Source organism: Sphaeramia orbicularis, chromosome 10 (genome assembly GCF_902148855.1).
Source record: "Sphaeramia orbicularis chromosome 10, fSphaOr1.1, whole genome shotgun sequence".
In the NCBI taxonomy this organism is placed as follows: domain Eukaryota; kingdom Metazoa; phylum Chordata; class Actinopteri; order Kurtiformes; family Apogonidae; genus Sphaeramia; species Sphaeramia orbicularis.
Window position 1 is genome coordinate 32,261,068 of NC_043966.1, and position 23,518 is coordinate 32,284,585.

Sequence of the window (23,518 nt, forward strand, 5' to 3'; positions counted from 1 at the left end):
CTCCAATCAGGAACAAGTTACAAATCACCTGATACACTCCACACATGCTCAGTTTAGTCCTTGTCCCACATGAGAAAAAGTAGCAGCCTGTCTCACACAGAAAAAATTTTATAGGGAAAAAGAAATTTTGAGGTAAGAAAGTATTTATTTATTTATTTTGCTTAACTTAGCTTTGTTATAGTATGACCTGGTTTACAGTTAAATTAATCAAACTTAAATCATGTATATGTGTGTCTATGTAATAATAATAATAATAATAATAATAATAATAATAATAATAATAATAATGGATTGGATTTTCTATAGCACTTTTCTAGACACCCAAAGCGCTTTACATTATTGATCCATTATTCATTCGCTCTCACATTCTCCCTCTGGTGGTGGTAAACTACATCTGTAGCCACAGTTGCCCTGGGGCAGACTGACAGAAGCATGGCTGCCAATTCATGGCTACAGCCCCTCCGACCACCACCAAACATTCATACGCAAGTGTGGGTGGCACTGGAGGCAAGGAGGGTGAAGTGTCTTGCCCAAGAACACAACACACTGACTAGGATAGAGCGGGATTCGAACCACCAACCCTTCGGTTATTGGACGACCCGCTCTACCACCTGAGCCATGGCCTTTCCATGTAGATATTATTCATGCAAGTGGTCAGTGCTAATGTTTTAGTTGTTAGCTGTAAGGTAAGCTAGTTCATGACTATGTACAAGGGTTCTGGGTTAGTTGGAACGAAAAGGAAAAATGTTACAACCTACCCCAACCAACATTTTAAACATGCATGTGCATTTTTTAATTGAATTTCAGTATGCCTAGGAGCTGGAAGCAAAAGACTGACTGCGGGGGGGGGGGGGGGGGGCTCTCAGCAGTTTGGAAAGGGCCTCAAATGATGTGAAGAAGCAGGGAGAGTCAAGAAGAGCAGTGGCAAAACTGTACGGCATATGCCATGTCACTCTATACAGATTTTGTAAAGAAAAACTGAAACTTGAAGAGAAGGGATCCAGTGAGCTTCCACGTGTTGGCTTCCACAGTGGAAATAAAGTCTTCACCACAGAGCAAGAAACAGAACTGACAAATTATTTGATGAGGGCTGCTCATTTAAAATACCTGCAACTAAAATGATTCACAGTAAAAAGTGTGATTGACATACACACACACACACACACACACACACACACACACACACACACACACACAAGTTATGTTAAACAGGAATGAAAGTGTGCAATTAAAAGCTTTCAAAATCAAATTTTTGTTATAATACTTATTTAATAATGTTATACTCAGTGCCAATGAAAACGCAACACTTAAAGATTCTTAAATTTTTTTAAATCGATGAGGATTTTTATTCCATAAGCTCTTTGGAATTAATCATAGGTCATTTCTTCACAGTAAAAATAAAAAATCGCATCCAAATTTGTTGACAAAAAATAAGGATAAAGGAAGAAACTCAAGGACCCCCAAAACCAAAAGTCACAAAGCGGTCCCGGAGGTGCTGCAGCTCAATGTAGCGATCCTGCTGTGGCGTGGTCACACGTGCTCGTCCAGGGCGAGGTCTGTCTGCAGTTGAGCCAGTTTCTTCATGCCTCTGTTGCATCCTGACTATGGTGGACACATTGCATCCAAAACGGCGCCCCACCTGCCGAGCAGAGATTCCGGCCTCCAGAAGCCCCATAGCATGGCATCTTTGGTCACGTGTCAGTCTAGGCATCGCTGAGTTATTGCAAATGATTTTCGTGCTTTTCAGCTTGCCTTTATATACAGAACATGACCACTCCTTAACTGACCACAGTTCCTTAAGTTGAGCAGTTCATTGCTGAGCAATGAGAAAAACAAGTCTTATGAATGCAGACAAGTTCATTCAAGCGTGACAACAGCTCAACCTGTCTCAGGTTGTTGAGAAATTGTCTGGGATTATCTTATACAGGTGAAACTTTAACATATTGATGCAGCTCAGGAACAATAAAACACATTCAAGTGTTGCGTTTTCATTGGCACTGAGTATACATCTCACCCTGGAGTGTGTTACAACTAACCCAGATGATGGGGTGGATTGTAACATTTCTCTCCTTGTGTTTGAGACTAAACCATGCCTTTTCTGTCAGTGTTGCAGTGTTGCCATTTTATAGCAGACACTTGTAACTTGTTTGTGTCACATTTTGAACACACTGACTTAAAAGAGCTCCAAGATACAGACAAAAATGTCAAAACTTTTACAACTATATCCCCTATATTAAAAAGGGCTGTAATTCAGTGATGATCTCTGCATGAATGTGTGTTTGTTCTGCAGCTGAAACCGAATTAACTATATTTATTATCTTTATCAAAGTGATTGTTTGGTCTTAAAGTGGGGGCTGTGTCACCCAACTAGTTAAATAGACTATATGATGTTAAAAGAATCAATGTCCTCCCTGTATTTCCTCCTCATGTTTGCATATTCCCTCAGTTTGTCATGTTTATTTACTGCAGGATAATGGTTCATTTCCTGAGAGCAGCTTCAAAACCGATCAATATCATTTTATTAATAACATTTTTATTGAGTCGTTGTCACTTGTTCTTCCACAGGCCTACGTTTCCCTGCCTCCCTGTTATCTTGGAGTTTCACTGTCATGTCTGTGCACAGTTTGACACCGCCAGGATGTTTTCACATTTATCTGCTAATGGGAGAAAGCATATCTGTGCTCACCTCCGTGCAGAGTTTCAAGGCATGACACTGCAACTATTCTGGAGCCAATCATGATCTTGCAGAGGAAAAACAGTGCAATGAAACCACCGCTGCACATAGACCATATACCACTGTGAAGATCGTCATGTTATCTTGCGTGTCCAATAAGGAAAGAAGATGAGATGTCATTTCTTTAATAAGGTAACTGAACATTTTTTGTATGTGGAAAGAAAATGAGTTATTGCACAAAGTGAGCATTATGTGTTATAACAGGGATATTTAACTCAAATCAACCTGTATGCCTGTATTTATATTACATTTTTGGGATGTGCTTGTGTTGAATGTTTCTAAAATGCGTCCTCTAAATGCACTAAAAATAATAGATTACACAAAATGCTAATAAAAATGACAATAATAAACTTTTGTCCATAATGTTGGAATAAAATATTTTTTACTTCCTGTCATGAAATGATTATGATGTGATTTATTCTAGAACAGGAACTCAGTATGTAATTATTGCACCTGGTCAAAAGTGATTACTGATGTGTGTAAACAGGAATAAAAAGGAAATGTGTCTGAAGATAAAATTATTCCAACTTTAAGAAACAACAGTATAATATCTGAAACAACAACAATAATCATAATCATCACTGTCATCATAATAACATCTCAGTTGTGCTGAGAAAAACCACTTATTGAGTTATTTTAGTCCTGTATGGAACTGATTATATGAGCTGTGACACTGAGCTTAAACAAGTCATGTGCTGAACACACTGCACTGTAGAGAAAAACTGAATAAAACTATTATGTATTGCATAAAACGGTCCTTTATAAAGTTGAAATCACATAATCATTATGTCAACAGTAATGAATAGTTGTATTTGTGCTGTTCACACTTTAAAACGTGTTCTGTATCTTAACCCTTTATCGGGCAAGTGACTATTTTTGGTAATTTCCATGCACATTACAAGACAGTGACAGTAATAGTTCCAGTGAGGACAATGAGTCAACAATCTCAGGTCCAATGTGGTCTACAGGGTCTGTAAGGTCCACCTCTGCATGAACAGTGAGTGTACCTGCTTTGTTAGGTACCAGGAAGTAATGGTACTAATGTAAGGAATGATGTTCAAAGGGAGAATGTGGATGTGGACAGGGGTCTGGATCAGCACTTATGTTGGTCGAATGTTCTAAAAGTGATGTTCTAATGTTCTAAAATAAGTGTTCCTTTCACCTTACATGGGTTTTTCTTGTATTTTTACCCCGCAACCTCAAGGGGAGGCAAGGGGTACTGTTTTTGGTTTGGTTTGTTTGTTTGTTTGTTTGTTTGTTTGTTTCTTTCTTTCTTTCTTTCTTTCTTTCTTTCTTTCTTTCTTTCTTTCTTTGTTAACACTCTAGCAGCAAAACTATTGGTTGAATTCATATCAAATTGGGTTTATAGATTGCCAGTGACCCAGAATAGATGCGTTTACATTTTGGGAAAAGTAGGTCAAAGTTCAAATTTTCTATAAATTTTTTAAATCTTTTTTTCTCCCATTTACTTACAATGGGCGAAATTTCACACATCTATAAAAACATCAGTTCTGTTTCAATTTACTTCAAACTTGGCACATATATAGCAGCAATTGATATGCTGACATCAGCACATGCATAGACGTGATGACATCAGCTGGATCGATGCCAAAATAACCCACAGTATGTGTAAGGGGTGGGGTTTGTTGTGCCTGGAACCACTTGTTTATATGTACTTTTGGGATATTTTCTTTTTGCCACTTATGGCCAAGGGCTAAATATGGTAAATTCATTGACCTTGATTTTGTACATGGCAATAAGACATTTTGAAAAATTTCACAGAAGTAATAAAGTCTTGTTATGTCCTCCAATAACAGTAAGGTTGAATTTTATTGGTGCCCTATAAAGAGTTCATCAACACCCACAAACTCATGTCTCTCTACCCCAATTATTTTTGCTTAAGTGAGTAAAAAGGCTTTAAAATGAACCTTATGTGTGTCCGAGAGTCAAACATAATCCTATAAATGTGTTCTGTGTGAATAGTTAATGTAGCACTCGTACATAAACCATCAAAAAACTAGAACTATTTAAACATCAACTACATTTTTCCTCATGTTCAACCTTTTCTAAGTTATTTATCACCATTTATATTACATTATATTATCTTCTGCATTTTGTATTTTTCAGTGAAAACCATGTATTTTCTTAAATTTAATTTATTGAATATGTCGATGTTCATAAAAGTTTTAAGCTCTGAGTTAATATCAAGGTTATTAAATAAACATAGAGAAAACTCAAGAAAAAGTGCCTTTCTCAATGAAATATATCATTAACTGAGTGTCTGCAACTGCTGTGATTTGCCAAACTACATGGTTTTACTAGTGAATCAATGTTGTAGAAGATGGCAGTGTTTCCATGTTCACTATGAACACCCAAATAGGTCATATCTGATGCCAGTAAAAACTGAGAAACTGCATTTTATCTGAATTATTTCAATGTATTGATAGGATCGGTGGATCTATAGTTATTAAACATTTTAGATCAGTAGATACTTTAGCTACGGCTGCTGCATATGTTTTTGAATACACCAATTTTTGAAGCAAAAATCATGTATTTAAAACCCATCATCAGAAAGTGATAAACTGCGTGAAAACTATGAAATAAAAACATTTTTCATGCAACTAATCTGATGTTTTCTGACATTTTATCATAGTCTAATACTAGTTATTACTAACTTCATGCAGACAATATGCAAAAAAAAAAAACCTTTTTGATTGAGAAAACTGTTGATTACAGTCTAATAACAATTAGCAATTGATTTAACACGTTACTGCAGATCAGGTTTATCAACCGGATCTGCAAAGTTACAGTAATGGTATGATTTACAGTGTATTATGGGATGATGCATAAGCGTCCACTGTGTCAGCTGATATGGAACTGAAACAACAAAACCAATGAATATAAAAGAGAAGAGCTGGAGAATAACTGTCCACTGTAGTAACCAGTATGCATGAAAGGGTTAATACTATCAATAGTGGATGGAAATGTAAATAAGTTATGTGTTCAATGTTTAATGAAACAGGCAAAATGTGCTGTTGTTTTTACACAAAATTTCCACACCATAATACTGTCATCTCGTTCTTTTCCAACTCTCTATCATTAAAAACACCCTGCTAATAAAAAAGAAATATTCAGTGCTCTGCAACAGAAGCTGGATGCCTCCTTGAGGACATTAAATGTGTTTCATCAAACAGTGAAATGACATTAAAGTTAAAACCACTGCATTTTTTCACTTGTTTGTAAAGTTATTTTTTTCTGGTCAGTGGCTTTACAAAAAATGCTTAAAAACAACTAAATGAGTGTGCTTAAATAGTTTTGTTTTAGCTCATAAACAAAATTAAAAACAAAGTTATGTTTGGGAATATTTCCAAATTCATTGCTCATCAGTATGAATAATACACTTCATTGATCCTGAAGTCACATTAAAAAGAAGGGAAAAAACAACAAGTTGGTATATATAATTCCACTTTTATTGAACCTCTCAATGTGCAAAACTTTTTCTCATCATTTTCCAAACATACTTTCCTTAAAACACACTACAGAAATCACTTGCCATACATTTACACCCTTTCACTATTTTTTTTTTTTTTTTTTACACCTCTGTATCTTTGTGGCCTTCTTACCACAGACCTTCAGCACAATACACTGAAAATATGGCTAGGATTGGTAGCATAATTACTTGGACACAAATGTGACAAAAATCTAAGGCACTAGGAGTCAGATACTACGGTCGGCATATTCTGCTGAAGCACACATAGATCTGGGAACATGAGGGTACGGAAAAAAATATTCACAGCAGGGTTTTCTGCTCAGCAAATACAAATAATTTCTGTGAAAGAAGAGAAATCACATGGAAAATACAAAACAGGTGCATGTAGTCTTCTTATTTAGTCAAAATATAGAAGCTCACATTTTGTTTGCCTCTTGGCATAATTGCCTAAGAAATGCACTCTATGGACAGAAGTATCAGGACACGTTGAATTAAGGTGTTTCTTTTCTAACAGGGGTCTGGGCTACAAAACAATAATGACAAATGTCATAAAATAGTTTTATATTATCATATTGATTATTAATATTGATGTTTATATGTCAAATCAGCATGAACAGGACACCTTACATGCTGTAGCCATGATGTGTCCCAATATTTTTGATCATATAGTTTATAAACACCAATATTTCCTTAAAGTTTAATGGTGAGATGTGAAGAAAAGTAGATGGTTAGTTGTGGTAGAAAATTATTATGTACAGTCAGAGCATGAAAAATATTTTAAAAATTTAGAGGTAGAACATTCAAAATCCTAGTCATCAATAAAAAAAAATCAGCGTTGAGAGAAATTAAGTATAACCATCTGTGAGACATTTTGGAAGCAAAGATAACAATTTAAACAAAAGCAACCAGTGCAATGCAATGATATTTATCACAATAGATAATTGTCATTATTGTTTTATATCCCAGACCCCTGTTAGAAAAGAAACATCTGTATTCAACTTGTCCCAATACTTTTGTCCACATAGAGTATGACAGGCAATTATGCAGTCAATGTAGATGAGCATCATCACAGTTCTACCTAAGCCTAATATTCATCTACCTCTAGAAATGATTACCCATATTAAATGGAAATATTCCCTTAGGCACAATTCTGTCCTGCATGGTGTGGCAAATCTCCAGAGTTAAGATCCACGTCCAACCGAGCCTGAGAGAGAAAGCAGGTGGCATCCAGAAGTCACAGCACCTAAGGTTTAAACACGCGTCAGTCACGGCCGATAGGTTTTGATCACGTCTTTGATCGGCCTCCTGCATATCGGACAGCAGGCGTTGATCTGTCTCTTCAGCTTCAGCCCACAGTCGTTGCACAGACACATGTGTCCACAGGTGTAGATGACAGTGTCCACCTCGTGGTCGAAGCAAATGGTGCATTCTCCATTTTTACCACAAGGCGGCAGCTCGGAGGCAGTGAGGGTAGGAGAAACCGGAGGACTGAGTGGGGAGCTGGGAGCAGTCACTAGAGGAACAGAAAGAAAGAAACAACATGTGCATGGTTTGAAATGGAGCAGACATGAACGCATGAACATGGATGACTAATGTCCCTGCTTTGTCCTCCTACAGCTTCCTTTAGATTGTCTGCCTTTTATCAGTCCATGCATGTGCACTGAGGGGTTTTATCTATTTATGAACCACATCACATACAAAATTCCAGGTTAACCCTTTAACCCCTGGCATGTCTGTGGTGAGCATTCTATATGTATGATTTATTTTAATATTTCTCACAATCCAACCATTTGCTCAATAGCAAAAATTTCAAAACGTGCGGATAGAATAGACCTTATTCTTTCCATAGACATCTGAGATCTGTGGCAAAACGCAGAGCAGTGAGTGAGACTGACTCACTGTAAAAAAAATAAAAATAAATAAAAATAGAGGGTTTGGACTTTTTTTTTATATACTGTTTTCCTTGTGTTTTTTGCAGTGTTGTAGTGATTTTCCTTTTTTTTTTTTTTTTTTGCTTTGTTTTCACTGAGTTTTGACCATGTTGGAGTTCAACCAGGTGCCTATAAAGCAGCAGAACTGATTTAGAAAAAAAGAGCCCCAAAACAAAAACTATTGGGCCTAAATTTAACCCTTTCATGCATACTGGTCACTCCAGTGGACAGCTATTCAATGGTGTTCTTTTGTATATTCATGGATTTTATGGTTTTAGTTCCATATCAGCCGACACAGTGGACGCTTATGCACCATCCCATACACTACAATCTATATAACTGCTGTAACTTTGCTGTTCCTGATCTGCAGGAACATGTTTGACTGTAAATTAGTTCCTTGTTATTGTTATGAGACTGTAATTAACAGGGGTTTTTTTTAACAAAAAGGTTTTTTGTTTTTTGTTTTTGCATATTATCTCCGTAAAGTGAGTAATAACAAATATTAGAGTATGTTAAAATGTGACAAAACATCATATTAACAGCATTAACCTCCTGAGTCCCAGGAAAGGGAAAATTTTAGCTTTTTTCCATTTAACAATTGTCTTGATTGGAAACTACATAATGCAACAGTTTTTTGTTTGTTTGTTTGTTTGTTTTTCTGAGACTTTTTTTTTTTTTTTCTTTAAATGGGATGTCCTTTACAATGGACAGCATTTTTTTTTAAGTAAAACTGTCAAACTTTTGTCCCCTACAGAGGACAGAAATGCATTGCTGGGTCTCAGGGGGTTAAAAATGCTTTTATTTCATATTTTACACACAGTATGTCAGTAAATGCATGTTTCTTTGCTTAAAAAATAAACGAACAGTGTTCAGCTGAGTGGACATATTTGTAGCACTATGGAAAATAGGTTCATAAAAAAAACAAAAAACAAAATCACATTGTTTTTTTCATGCCTAAAGAGGAATAAAAACAGTCAGGAAAAAAATCTTGATTAAGGACCTCATAATTCATGCATAAAAGGGTCAAATACTTGTTGTTCAGTGTGTTCCAGTTCACAGTTCATGTTCACCATCCTAAATCTCTTACTGATGTACAATCTGAGTGCCTTATTTAGTAAAAACCTGTCAAACTTCAATTCCTCTCTTTGTTTTTTCTGTTATTCCGTCCTGTTTTGACCCTAAAACACACAGTAAAACAAAACCACTGAACATAAGGAACACAAACACATACTCACAGCAGCTTTAATGACACTTCTACAAACGCAAATTCACAGCAGGACATTTACCTGTTTTAATGTCTCAGCGGTTAAAGGGTTAAAAGATTGATCTGAATTTAGAATGTGTGCTAAATCATTACTAAAGAAATTAACAGTGTCCGTCAGGAATTACTGCAACTGAAAACTATAAACACCTCTGCAGGGATCATGTGAAAGTTTCTAAAGCTGCGCTCAGACTGCAGGCAAATGTGGCCCAAATCCGATTTTTTTGCCCATATGTGACCTGTATCCGATCTGTTAAAGCCAGTTTGAACAGCACAAGTCAGATTTTTTTCAAATCCGACCCAGGCCACTTTCATATGCAGTCCTAAATCTGATACATATCTGATATTTTGCAATGCTTCTGGGGTTACCCTTTTTACAAAATCATATCTTGCTGTAAATTATAAATACAAGCTGCATACTTATTTTAAATGATTTGTGAATGAATTGTGAACAGAACAGAACAGTGTGGCGGGAAATACATACTTACCTCCGTTAACACAGTGCGTGCCTGCATGTTCACATATTATATCAGGACATTTTTTGCACATGCGGGTCATTTCAGGGTCGCATTCAGCTGATACCCAAAACTGAGTTGCATTTAATGTGTAATATGAACAAGCACACAAAAAAATCGGATTTCACCAAAAAATCCAAATTGTGCATTAAGACCTGCTGTCAGACAGATCTCATGAAATTGCGTTGTATGTCACGTCAGTTTTTATGGCATTTGGCATGCTATACGTACGCATTTTCATCCTTTTGCATGTTAATCAATGCCATTTGATCGCGTGTCAACTTATGCCAACATTTTTGATTTACATATCAGTAACCGCTAACCCTGTGTGCTGTCTCTGTATGAATGTACTGATGTTTCACTGTTCTCTTTTATCTTTTTTATCTTTATCGATTTATCTAGTATATTAGCTGTCTTAACTCTCTCTTTTTAATGAATGTGCTGTAATATATTGGGTTTTTTTAGGATGCCTATTGTCATCAGGGGACTACAGCAGGATACTTAACCATGTTGGCTAAAGCTGCCTCTTTTTACTGTTATTGATATAGTTGATTAATTCGGATTGTCCCCGATATAATAAACTAATAAACTAAACTAATAAACTAAACTAAACCCTAACTGCTAATCGCGTTGTATTTGACGCGGCGTGAACATACATGCGGAAATCTTATAATCCGTACAGATAACACGCCAATTAAAAGTGGCGTGTATATTTACGCAAGAACATAGCCTAAGTGCTGTCATCGGTTGGAAACCTACCCAGAGAGGATTCGGAGGCAGAGGAGGATCTGTTGACACTGAACGCCAGGTCTGAGTCACTGTCGTCTGGGCTGCTGCTCTGAGAAGTACTGGGAGATGTGGAGGGAGGACTTGATTGCAGTGTTCCTGTGTCACCACGATAAATACATATAAACAAACCACAGATACTTAGACTCATGTCATCATTTCCACACATGTCCTTGAACTAAACAAGGGATTTCAACCTAAATTCAGAGCTTGGGACCAACCACTCAGAACCAGTTGGATTAGATATGCACCTTTGGAGTTTCATGGTGGTTTTATTTTAGTTAGTGCTGCTTGAGCGTGGGGTTGTTAACCCTATAACGCCAAACATATCATATTTGATACGTGAGTTTTGAAGCCCTCTACGTGATCAGTGTGATATTTATTTCTTGAAAGCCTGATGTATATAATTAGATACATGCAATAGACGGATAATCCACCAGGGGGGAGGAATTCATTCACCAGAGGCCTTTCCAGTGACACAACAACATTGTCATTAATGAGGAAGGAGGCAGAACTTTGCCAATTTTGAAAAGGAATTATCAATTTATTAGACATGTTTGTGTTATATTATGTTTTTGTTTGTTCAAAAATAATAAAATATGAGCACTGAGACCCAACGTATCAATTTTGATACAAAACTGAAAATCATACAAGGAAATTGATGTTTGAAAAAAAAAAAAGTTAGGGTTGTTCAGAAGGACCAATAAAGTTTCCAGTTTCAAAGAACTGGCATTTTCTGTCAATGATTTAATGGTTCAGGCTTTACAGGGTTAAATCCATAATAATTGAAAACGGGTTCTGCATTGATAGGAGTTCATGTGGGAGGAGTGGGAATAAGACAGAAGGTCCCAGCTCCAAAGTGCACAGCCACATGCAGACATAAACCACTCAAATGCATTCCTCTTGTCTGGGAAAAAATCAGTTACATGAGCTGAACAGGCTCCAGAACAGGCTGACGATAAATGGTTTAAATATGCCAAACATTATTGTTTTAGCTGTAGCTTTCAGACATCAGTGGGTACATATTCTATATTCTTCTGCAGTTATTATTTTAACATCTCAGTTGTTTTTACTTAAGTCTATAATATAGTTGGACAGATTGATTGATATAATTACCTTTCAGTACATTGTGAGTTAAGTCATCTGACAAGAAAATTCCTCTGATCTGTGTGGAAAATCTACACTGCACTGCACGATTTTGGTCAGTTCTGGCTGTTTTCACAGAGGCAGGTTGGTTCAACATGTGACTGACAGCTTTAATTACCGATCTCTATCTCGGCTTTGCTAGACGTGACTCAGCTGCTGTAGTCTGAGTCTTGTCACAGAGGCAGCATGGCAGATAGGTATCTGGTGTGCTTTCACCCTGATTTTCCCCTGTAGCTTTAAGCACTCAGTATTCTAATTGAATTCCATTTGCAATTAATCTATTTCTCATTTCATGTAATAACAACAAGCGAAAAGATCTGTTGTTGCTCTTGATACCATCTCAGTATAAATGGTTTTGGGTGCAGTAATACACTCAGCCTCCAGACTGGTCTTACCTAGTATCCTGAGTCTGTTGACAGCCCCGTGGAGGGTGAAAAAGGCCCACAGGACCTGAGACGAGTCCACACAGAGCAGCCTGCCACGTCCCACCCCGTTAACCCCATAGTGCACCTCTCCAGTGGGCAGCAGGCTGAAACTGAGCACATCTCCAGAACAAGGCATGGGGAAGCCCCGGTGGACCACCCAGTACTCTTTACGGTCCAGGAGAACCTCAGGGTCTGCCGGCAGGTCTGCGGCGTGCAGACTAGCTGGGTCACATGATGTTAAACCAAACAACAACGCTCCAAAGTAGGGCAGGCCCAGGTGACCCACCTCCACGTACAAAGTCTCACCCAAATGCAGCGGCCGGTCACTGAACACCAGAGTCCGACTACTGTCCAGAAAGTGAATGCAGGCGGCTGAACGGTCTGCAGACAGTATGACATCTGAGCCACGCACAGGGTGAAAGTGCAAGTCACTGTCCAGGGGGGATGGAAGGCCCCGGACCACCCTGGGGACGTTGAATCCAGTGGAAGAAGATGAGGACGGTGTGGAGGAGGACGAGGTGGTGGAGCAGCAGGGGATGAGCTGAGTGTAGTTATTGAGCTGCAGGTCGGCCATCTTGGCAGCAGCCTGGTTGTTCTCCAGCTGATTGTTGCTGTAATTGGCCGAGTCGTGGCTACTCTGGGGCAGGTAGGCACTCAGACGGGCTGCACTCAGGCAGCTGGACCCAACACTCTCAGCAAACGTGCTTTCTGTGGAAGAACAGATGGACAATATGAATACATGGTTTACATATAGTGTCATGTCATTTACCCCAAATAAGATCAAGTCCTTTCCTTTCCTTTCCATCCATCCATCCATCCATCCATCCATTATCCACTGTTTATCCGGGGCCGGGTCGCGGGGGTAACAGTCTAAGCAGGGATGCCCAGACTTCCCTCTCCCCAGACACCTCCTCCAGCTCTTTCGGGGGGACCCCGAGGCGTTCCCAGGCCAGCCGAGAGACATAGTCTCTCCAACGTGTCCTGGGTCTTCCCCGAGGTCTCCTCCCGGTGGGACATGCCCGGAACACCTCCCCAGGGAGGCGTCCAGGAGGCATCCGAAACAGATGCCCGAGCTACCTCAGCTGGCCCCTCTGGACGCGGAGGAGCAGCGGCTCTACTCCGAGCTCCTCCCTGGTGACTGAGCTCCTCACCCTATCCCTAAGGGTGCGCCCAGCCACCCGACGGAGGAAACTCATTTCGATCGCTTGTATCCGGGATCTTGTCCTTTCGGTCATGACCCAAAGCTCATGACCATAGGTGAGGGTAGGAACGTAGATTGACCAGTAAATCGAGAGCTTCGCCTCTCGGCTCAGCTCCTTCTTTACCACAACCGACCGGTACAGCGACTGCATCACTGCAGACACTGCACCGATCCGTCTGTCAATCTCACGCTCCATCCATCCATCCTTTCCTTTCCTTTTAAAAAAATAATTTATTTGTTTATTTTAACATTTTACAAACCATCCCTGACCAGGATCACTGAGCTTCATTACATTCTTGGATGTTTTATCTCCATGCAGGTCCATTTGCTATATGTGCTTTTTTGTGACTACAATACAATTTTTAACAAATGGTGCCAGGCACAATAAACCCCACCCTTTGCACATATTTTGCATATTATAAATAAATGAGAAGATTTTAAAAATTCATTAAAAAATTTTTATCTTTGACCTACTGTTCCCAAAATGTAATTAGATCCATTCTGGGTCACTGGTAGTCTGTAAAGTAAATTTGGTATGAATTCAACCAATAATTTTGTTGCTACAGACATGTTAAATTTTGTCCATTATAAATAAACTAGCGCATTGACCTGTGGGGATCATGGGTTCTATGTGGTAGTTTGTATGCTGTTGTGTATTCCTGCATGCTGTACCACATTTGTCCAGCAGTCACCACCAAAGCATTCTGGGTATAGCAACGTGAGTGTCAGGCTATTGTATTCCAAAATTATTAATATCTCCTAAAAATATTGGTCCTATCAACTTGTCCTTTTCACTAGTCTGTTCCTTGACCAAAAATACATAAGTATGACAAACTGCAAAAAAAAAAAAAAAAGATTTAAAAAATTCATTAAAAATTTAAACTTTGACCTACTTTTCCCAAAATGTAACCACATCCGTTCTGGGTCAATGGCAGTCTGTAAACCCAATTTGGTATGAATTCAACCAATAGCTTTGCTGCTAGAGTGTTAACAAACAAACAAACTATACCAAAAACAATACTCCTCGCTTCCCCTTCGCGCGCGGGGGGAGGGTTATATTTGATGGACAAATGATCATGTACAGAACTGCGTAAAAGTCCGAGGCCAACATTATGTTTTTTTAGTTTAATAAAGTTATTTCCCTTTAGAACATTTCCTGTGTGTTTATTTGTCTGTGAAGCAATCAGAAATTAACATGTTTTGATTACACAGGGTTTTTCTTGTTAATGCCAATCGTCACACCTCTGCTCCTTATTATATGCAGTACTGTGTAAAAGTCTGGGCTAACATTAGGTTTGTTGGTTTAGTAAAGTTTTTCCCAGTCTCTGTATTATGATTTAATCTTGACATATGTGAAGCATGAACAGCTGTAAAAAGAGGTTTCAGGAACAAATATCTTCTATAAATAAGCGGTAATACTTAGTGTGACCTCCCTTTTACACTTGACATGTCTTTAACCCTTTTGTTCAGACACTATGAGATTTATTGCGTTAATTTGCTGATGTTTTATACCAGGTTTCATTCAACACATGTCAGATGTTTCTTACTGTTTGTGTTGCTTGTTGTCATGGGGTCAGGGGTCACACTAAATGCTGACTTAAACCTTTACATCCCATTTAGTTCAGTCTGTTGTGTGTCTTCTATGGCACATCTTTGCTGTTTTACTTGTTATATTTGAAGAAGAATGAATGAGAAATAAATATGTATGCTCATTTCAACCCTGCAAAACCAACAAAGCTAATGGTGGCGATAATACTTTTGACAGTTCTGTATAGATGTAGATTAAGTAACAACATTCTGAATTATTTACTGTATTTACATATTATTGCATTCATATGTATTTCTGCTGTCTTTTAAATGCAGTATTGTGACTATGTGCTTATCCATTTCCAACTACTGTTCTCTGACAGTTTATTAGTTAATACACTTCACTTGACACTTCAACCAATAAATAAGAGAAAAAATAACAACATTGACTTTGTCAGCTTTATACATACTTGCTGAATTAAATATTCTGAGCCATCATTTTATCTCTCACGAACCAAGAAATTTTCCTTAATATTCCACGCCTCATCTCCTCTGAATTTTTCAGTATGATTACAAAATCTAATATAATATTTATTAAGTAATATAAAATATTGGTTACATGAGCTCTCCTCTGCTATGTTTATGCACACGGTTCATAGTACGGCTGAAATCTATCTATTAAGGCTTAATATAAACAAGTGTAGTGCTAGTAGTCCCCTCTGACTTATGATACATTCCATTATTACTATTTCTAGGGATGCTGGAGCAGTTGAGAGCACTGGCCCCTCACCAAAGCTCCTGGGATCTGCCGCCTTGACCAAACATGGCCATAGCTCCTGTCAAACTGAAGATAAACAGCCTCAATGAAAACGAGAGGGAACCACAAGGGAGAGGGTGATGGAAAAGAGGACAGAATAAAGCAACAAAGCGCGGGAACGTGAGGGTGGGTTCGGAGAAAGCGTTTAAAAGATCGGGGTCGACATTCAAACCTGCTCCGCGTCCGTCTCATCATGTCAAGTCTGTTCAGTGTGTGTTTTTTTAGACAAACCCAGACTAGTTTTGTCCCAGAGCTAGTGGATCCTTGAGTTGGTGGGCAGCCACAGGCCCCACCAACTAATCTGCTGCTGTGGAGCTTTACACACAGCTGCTCTCTGAACTCTCAGGAAGCTGCTTAAATTAGCTGTGAATGTGTGGACACTATAAAAATAAGTTCCTGTGGTTTCAGGGTTGTCAAAGCCATGTTCAAAATAAATGGCCTTCTGGTTGACTCTTGAAGTCAGTCAAAAGTCAAAAGAAAACAAATGCCCATTTAATGTTTTATAGGATATATTTCAGTGACAGTTACTGGCCTCTATTAGCATCTACTGATCTAAAATGTTTATCATATTTATGTTTATCCAATCAATAAACCTAAAAGAATCAAGTAAAACGTTGCTTCTCAGCTTGTAAGCATCCTAAGATCTGTCTTTTTTGGATTTTCAGAGTCTCCATAGTGAAAGTGCAAACACCATTATATCCTGCAACACTGATTCACCAGTGAAACCAATGTAGTTCGATAAAAGACAATAGCTATAGATGCTTGTTTTTATGTTCAGTTTGATATATTTTGATTAAAAAAACTCACTTTTTCTTCAGTTTTCTTAGTTTTGATATAACAACCCTTTACCCTGAGCTTTATGAACATCTACAGGGGTTGGACAAAATAATGGAAACACCTTCTATGATGCCACAATGTTAGGTGTTTCCATTATTTTGTCCAACCCCTGTATATATGGTCAGTAAATTAAATGTAGAAAAAATAAAAAAATTAAAAAAAAAAAAAGCAAAATGTGGAGGATCATATTATAATAACATACTGTGATGAATCACTTCAGAAAGTTTAAATGTAGAGTAGGGGTGTCAAACATGTGGCCCAGGGATGACTATGAAATACAAAAATTACACTGAAGATATTATAACAGTCAAGGATGTTAAACCCATTTTATTTCAGAGGCCACATACAGACCAAGTTAATTTCAAGTGGATCAGATAGGTCAAATACTATCAATTAACCTCCAAATGAACTACAATTTTTTCTCCTTTTTTGTTTCAGTGTGAAAAAAGTAAAATTGCATGAAAATATTTACATTAACAAACTATCTTTTCACAAAAAATGTTAATAATCTGAACAATTACAAACACCCGGAAAAGTGTAACAAAAAATAAGTGTAATTTTAACAATATTATGCCTGTTATGCGAAAATGAGAAGATGTCGCATAATATTGTAAAAATTGCACTTTTTTGCTCTTAAACAAAGAGAAAAATTTGGAGTTATTCTTTATAGGTTTATTAAGTTATTATTTTAATGGTCTGGCCCAGCTGAAATCATATTGGGCTGAATGTGGTCCCTGAACTAAAATGAGTCTGACACCCCTGATGTAGAGAAACAATCGCTACCAAAGTATAGTTATGGGTCTTTAAGGGATGAGTTATGAGACAAGATGAAACAAAAGAGAGAGACTGCCATATTTTCCTCACCAAGCAGTGTGACCTCCTGAGTGATGCCGTATATGTCTATGATGGCCCACAGTGGGCAGCCGATGCTGAGCCCACAGTGGAAAAGGATGGGCTCCCCTTCATTGATGCTGTAGAAAACCCGTCCATGGCGATCAGCCCAGAATGACAATATGTTGTCCTTCAAGGCGAGTCTCTCAGGCAAAGCTTTGGCCCAGTATCCGGGTCGTGTCACCAGGTCTGGACAAGCGTACTTGGGGATATCAGTAGCAACCAACTCACTGGGGTCAAGGCTAGTGAATCCAAAACGCAGAGCTCCACTCCAGCCCGTGTGCACGCCGGTCAGCCGGAGACGCACCTGCAGGAAGGGGATGACACTTTGTTGAATTATGACTGTTTTTATCTTTTGCAGTGGATGACACATGAGATGAGCACATACCTTCTCATAGAGGTGCACTGGCCTGTGGCTGAAAGTGATGCCGTTGCAGAAGCTGTTCTTGCGTGTTGCACGGCGAAGTTGCCCATCCAGCCTGATATTTTTGCCTTTGGCGTGGGGGTGAAAGCGAGGTGACTCCACGTTGATGTTGACTGGAGGAGCAGAGGTGCGTCTCTCCACACCATTGTTAGGAAGGGTGTAGTACTGCCTGTTTGCCACTGGGCGGGGTTGAAGAGTCGCATCTGTAGACATGAAAATATCAAGGGCACAGTGAGAGAAAAGAAACCCCATCAATGACCTGATCAACACAACTCCAGAACAGCCTGGTATGTGAACAGCAGGTCTGCTTTTATGACTCAGACAAGGTCAAAACCACAATGTTAGAGACGGCAGCTGTTGGTAAAAAGAGGCAACATATCAGCATATTATAACTCGTTTGCAAGTGGTCCATGACAGTTGGTTTAGAGAGCAGGGGCCAGTTCTGTAAAGGAGCCCACAGTCTGAGGTATTTCCTTTCCCGCACAGACACCATAAAGACACTCCACTCCTCTCAACAAGTGCATTAAAGAGTCTCTTTTAACATGTAACCTACATTTACGGCGTTAAAAAGGCAAAGTGTCCCAATTCAGTCCCCTTACCACATCCATATGGAACATTTATATCGCAGAAATATAACTCTGTAAATTTAGACCAAACCCATGTGTATATATTACTGAAAAATAATGTACAACAACATGATGGCTTATATAACATGAGGACAGATTTGAGCAATGCTAATATTAGCTCAAACAAAAAAAAGGGTATTAGGAAAGGGCTAAATAATCAAAAAGATCTAAAGAAAATCGACAACGGGCGGGTTAAATCTTCTTCTTATTTATGGGATACACACACACACCCTTGGCCTACAGCATAAACAAACCCTGAATAGCCCCTTTCATTCCTCACAGTTATCTTCAGAAGTGGAGAATGAATCACACGGTGCCTGGTCGGTATAGAAACACCCCAATAAAAGGCTTCATCTTTAATCCCATCTTCACTGGAGTCAGTACCATACTTGCTTGTTTTCACAGCCTTAAACATCCAATTAGCAAAGATCAGAAATCAAACAAGATAAACAGTGAATCTTGGACTATTTGGTTTTGATATTAAATATAATGAAAGCTGCAGATGACTGTTCATGGTATAGACTGGCTACAATCCAGTATTGAAAGGAAGGCGGTGTTTCTACTCCCCCAGGGCCATGTAGTGATTACATTTCTGTTTAAAATTCACTGTGATCTGGGTAAAGACAATAACTCAGTGAAATGTTCCACAGTACATTTCCCAAATTAGACATTATCACTGATTATATTCTAAACTATGAAGCGGCAGCAAGAACATCTGTAACATCTCAAATGACATGTGGGTGCCCCTGTTTTTTTTTTTTTAAGCACAACTCAGGCTACTCTGGGAATTTGGCTTTCGAGGGATTAAAATATACTTTGGTCAAACTGTATAGTGAAGAACACCAGCCTTTAGGCATCTGACTCAGAGACGTCCAGAGAGTCTGTGGTAAAAAGTGGTGTTTTAGGCCATTATTAAATAAAAAAGCACAGCACAAGAGGTCACGGCTCACTGGACTGGTCAGTGAGATACAGATAATCACTAAAACCATGAGGTTAACCAATAAAGACCTAAACATCCACCATCAATCAAAATCATCTACTGATCTAAAATGTTTAAAACCTGTTGATCCACTAATTCTGTCAATACATATAAATAACTGGTGTAAAATGTAGTTTGTCATCTTTTCATGGTCATCAGATAAGACCCATTTGGATGTTCAGAGGCTCCATAGTGAACGTGGAAACACCGTCATCTTCTACAACATTGATTCAACAGTAAAACGCATAAAGTTTGATAAATGACAGTGGATAGAGATATGTGTTTTATGCTCAGTTTTTGATATCTTTGCAGAAAAAGTCACTTTTTCTTCAGTTTTCTCTGCTTGTGTAATAACAACCTTCAATTTTAATTTGAGCTTTTATGAACATCTCCATGATCAGTAAATTAAATATAGAACAATATGTGATTTTCACTGATAAAACACAAAGTAAAAGAGGATAATGTTACAATAAATGGTGATAAATCACTTAAGAAAAGTTAAATATAGAGGAAAATTCATTTGGGAACTACCACAAAAGTAGCACTGGGTCTTTATGGGTTAATGTCAGACATTAGTTCAAGCCTGTTTGTGTGTGAACTTTTTTAAAGCATTTATAAAAAGCCCACCATGTGATGTGAAGAGAAAATGATACCGTGCCTGAACGTCCTTGTGAAGACCACCGAGATGAATAGTACTAGAGAACAGGATAAACAGTACCTCTGTATGCCTGGAAACTGATGAGACAAACTTCAACTCCACTTAAAAAGGCATGAAAAAGGCAGAGGCCCCTTCACTGTGCACACCTCGGCTGAGTTTCACTGTCAAAAACAAACCCTACAAATCCTACAAAACGCACGATTTATTTTCTTCACGTTTGACACCGGTGGGTCATATCTGAAATGTGGGAATTGTGTCTCCATAGCTTGATGCTGATGAAAGAAAAAGCCTTATACATATATAAATGCAATCATAAGACTGCACATGACACATTACTGTGCAAAGGAAAAGCTTTTAACAATGTAAAACTGATTATGCGCTTGCGTCAGAGTCATCTTCGGCCACAAGATGATCAGGCTCTTTATTCTCACATATCTTGAGGCTGTATGTGCAGAGCAAAACACAAGCCTTTGAGGATTTAAGGGAATTAGAGAAATGTCAGGATGTGTTTTGCTGCATTTTTGTTCTGAGAAGTTATGAAAAGAAATAGGAGCAGCTCAATAACAACACTAGAAGCTCTTCTCCTATAGCTGGCATCATCACCTCTTCATCACACCAACAGCCTGGGCATTAAAAGGAATGAAGACAACAAACATGCACTGCCTGGTGCATCGAACACAACATTAACAAACACAGATATTCTATCAATTCCATGTTAATTGAAACCATACAGTGCAAGCAATAGGACCCAAGCTGCCAGCGCTTCTGCTCTTCTGTGACTAACTGTTCTCAGTCCAAACCCTACGTCAGCTGGCTCTGGTGGCAGTAACCACATCATTTAACCGAGTGGGTCTGTTAGGGGCGTGGGAGTGTGAAGGACATTAAATCAAAGTGATATGGGGAACTGATTATCAAGTAATGTGCTTAGGTGTTATGACAAAGTGGTTCATAAAGTGATTTTCTGAGAGCTCGTAATGACAGTTTTATGCAAGAACCAGTACTGACAATCAAGTCGTAGGAATAATTCAGTGGCAATCACTTGAGGTAGTACTTTATATAAGGCAGATTTGACACCAGGAAATAATACTGCATGTCATTTGCAGATGAGGGAGGGGGGGGAAAAATGGATGAAATGAAAGGCATATTGATATGTTTACAGCAAGTGACAAGGAGCATGCAACAAGGAGTAAGACTGGATATGGATTGTGCATAATAGTAAAACTCCCAGCAGTTTGACAGGTATTAATTTGGCAAATCAGACATATATGATGATAATGATGATGATAAATATAACATTATAAGGTCACATTTGTTAATAGTGGTGCACACTTTAGTTCAGCATTTTTTTTTTAGTACTGCATGACTGATTTGTTTTTTTTTTGTTTTGTTTTTTTTTTTTTTTAGAGTGATGGAGAAAAAGTGGATTTGCAGGAGCGCTGCTTTGGACTTGTTCCCTGGGAATCACGCTCGGCTCCCCCGTGATGGGAAGCGCGTCTGTACGCAGAGAGAGCGACAGGAATTAGGACGAGCCATGTGTATATCTGCCTCGACCGAGCTGTGTGAGGAGGAGAGGCAGCTTACATATGTGCGTTACAAACCCATAAGATAAAACAAAAAACGAATAAGCAGTCTCACCTATTAAAGGTTTAGGTGTCGTATTCCCCATTATTTCCAGAAATTCCTCGCTCCGGCTGATAACTTAATTCCGATTGCAATCCTCGTCTGTCCATCCATGTATCTCCGATCTGGTGCGTCTTATCTTTGAGTATCTGCTCAGAATAACCAAGATCAATTTTTTTTTTTAGGAGCACTGCCTTCAATTTTGCGTTTTATCTCCAAGCTGAAGCATGGACGCGCTCTTCTTAATGTCAACCCCGAGCCGCTGCGACAGGCAGACACCTCCAACTGGCGCACAGCAGCCCCCTCCTTTCTTTAGTATAGGCTCCCCTCTGCACGACTTTAAAGACACAGTAAGCAGGGATCCCTCTCAAAAGCATCACACAGCCTCTGCATAATTCATTTAATAATTTACTCAAACCCTGCTGTTTGAGCTTAATGAGTGCATAGCCTATAGGTCTGTCACCAAACATCATGCTTGAAGAGGATGTGTGTAATCTACAGGATGACAGGATGACAGTGGATTTGCATATAAAGGCTGGTGCAGACAGTATGGTGCAAACTTTGATAACAGCATGAAGACTGTACAATCATCTGTGGTTGTTCGACACATTTTCTCTCATGTATCATCCTAAAGTGCTTAAAATTAATACAGAAACCTGGATATTGCAACTTCCATTCTCATTTCACTATGCCTGTGTTAACCTACAGTAACATATAGATCATGCGCTCAGATTGATTTTATATTCATATTAGGACAGCCAGATAAAGACCGTTTTGATTAAAGTCCAAGCAGCATATGAGGAAATCCCCTCTTTCCCACCCTATCCTCTACCCTCCCACAGCCTTGACTGTTGGGCTTCTCTCAAGCTGTTTCCTGTCTTCTGGACCACACTGCTCTCTGAGGATCCATGGCCTGCAGGGTTTGCACTGTAGGACCGAGACCATCAGAGCAGGGAGGGCTGGGAGCGTGTATCCTCACTCCCCAAGTGCAGAATTAGAGAAGCCTTAGGCGTCAAAGCAGCTGTGTTTTTTTTTTTTTACACATACTGAATATAGGGTCCAAGTTATGAAAGGCATGGAAATAGAGATAAATGCAAATTATTCTATTTCATCTATGTCATGGGTCGGCAACCTTTGCATTCTAAAGAACCATTTTAGGACAAAAATAGAAAAATAAAGCTGTCTGGAGCCAAATGATATCCTTATATGTTTTACCTCAAAGTGGGGACTCTTTAAGAAGATGTTTAGGATTAGTTTGTACGGAAGAAATCAAAGTTTTGGTGCATTTACAGAAATACACTAAAGAAAATGGCAAAATTTTTGTTATTGTGGACTGGTATGTGAAGGCTTTCTTTGCGATGAAGAATACAGATGAATATATTCAATGTCATAAAATAAAGCAGTCTGTTTCAACTACTACTTCTATTTTTTACTGTTATTTATTTTCTGTTTTTTGGAGTGGACATGTTTACATCTGCATTACAGCAGAATGGCTTTATGGTTGTGACAGGAAAAGCAAAATGTGTAAAAAGTAAGCATTATTCATTTCCAGATGTTTTAAACAAAACTACATGGTGCCATTTGAAAAGGGCCCAAGAGCAAAATGTGGCCCCAGAGCCACAGGTTGCCCACCCCTGATCTATGTGATGT

The 23,518-nt window shown here is 38.7% G+C and overlaps 1 protein-coding gene across 1 annotated transcript; it reads right to left on the minus strand.

Annotated features, from left to right (window-relative positions):
* Positions 1 to 7,138: 7,138 nt before the first annotated feature.
* neurl1b (neuralized E3 ubiquitin protein ligase 1B) lies at positions 7,139 to 22,361 on the minus strand. Its single transcript, XM_030146410.1, has 6 exons — positions 21,884 to 22,361; positions 17,950 to 18,188; positions 17,535 to 17,868; positions 12,259 to 12,996; positions 10,691 to 10,816; positions 7,139 to 7,737 (listed from the first exon to the last, which is right to left on the minus strand). Exons 1-6 carry the CDS (start codon positions 21,912 to 21,914, stop codon positions 7,490 to 7,492), a joined length of 1,716 nt encoding a protein of 571 aa, XP_030002270.1. The 5' UTR covers positions 21,915 to 22,361; the 3' UTR covers positions 7,139 to 7,489.
* Positions 22,362 to 23,518: the final 1,157 nt, after the last annotated feature.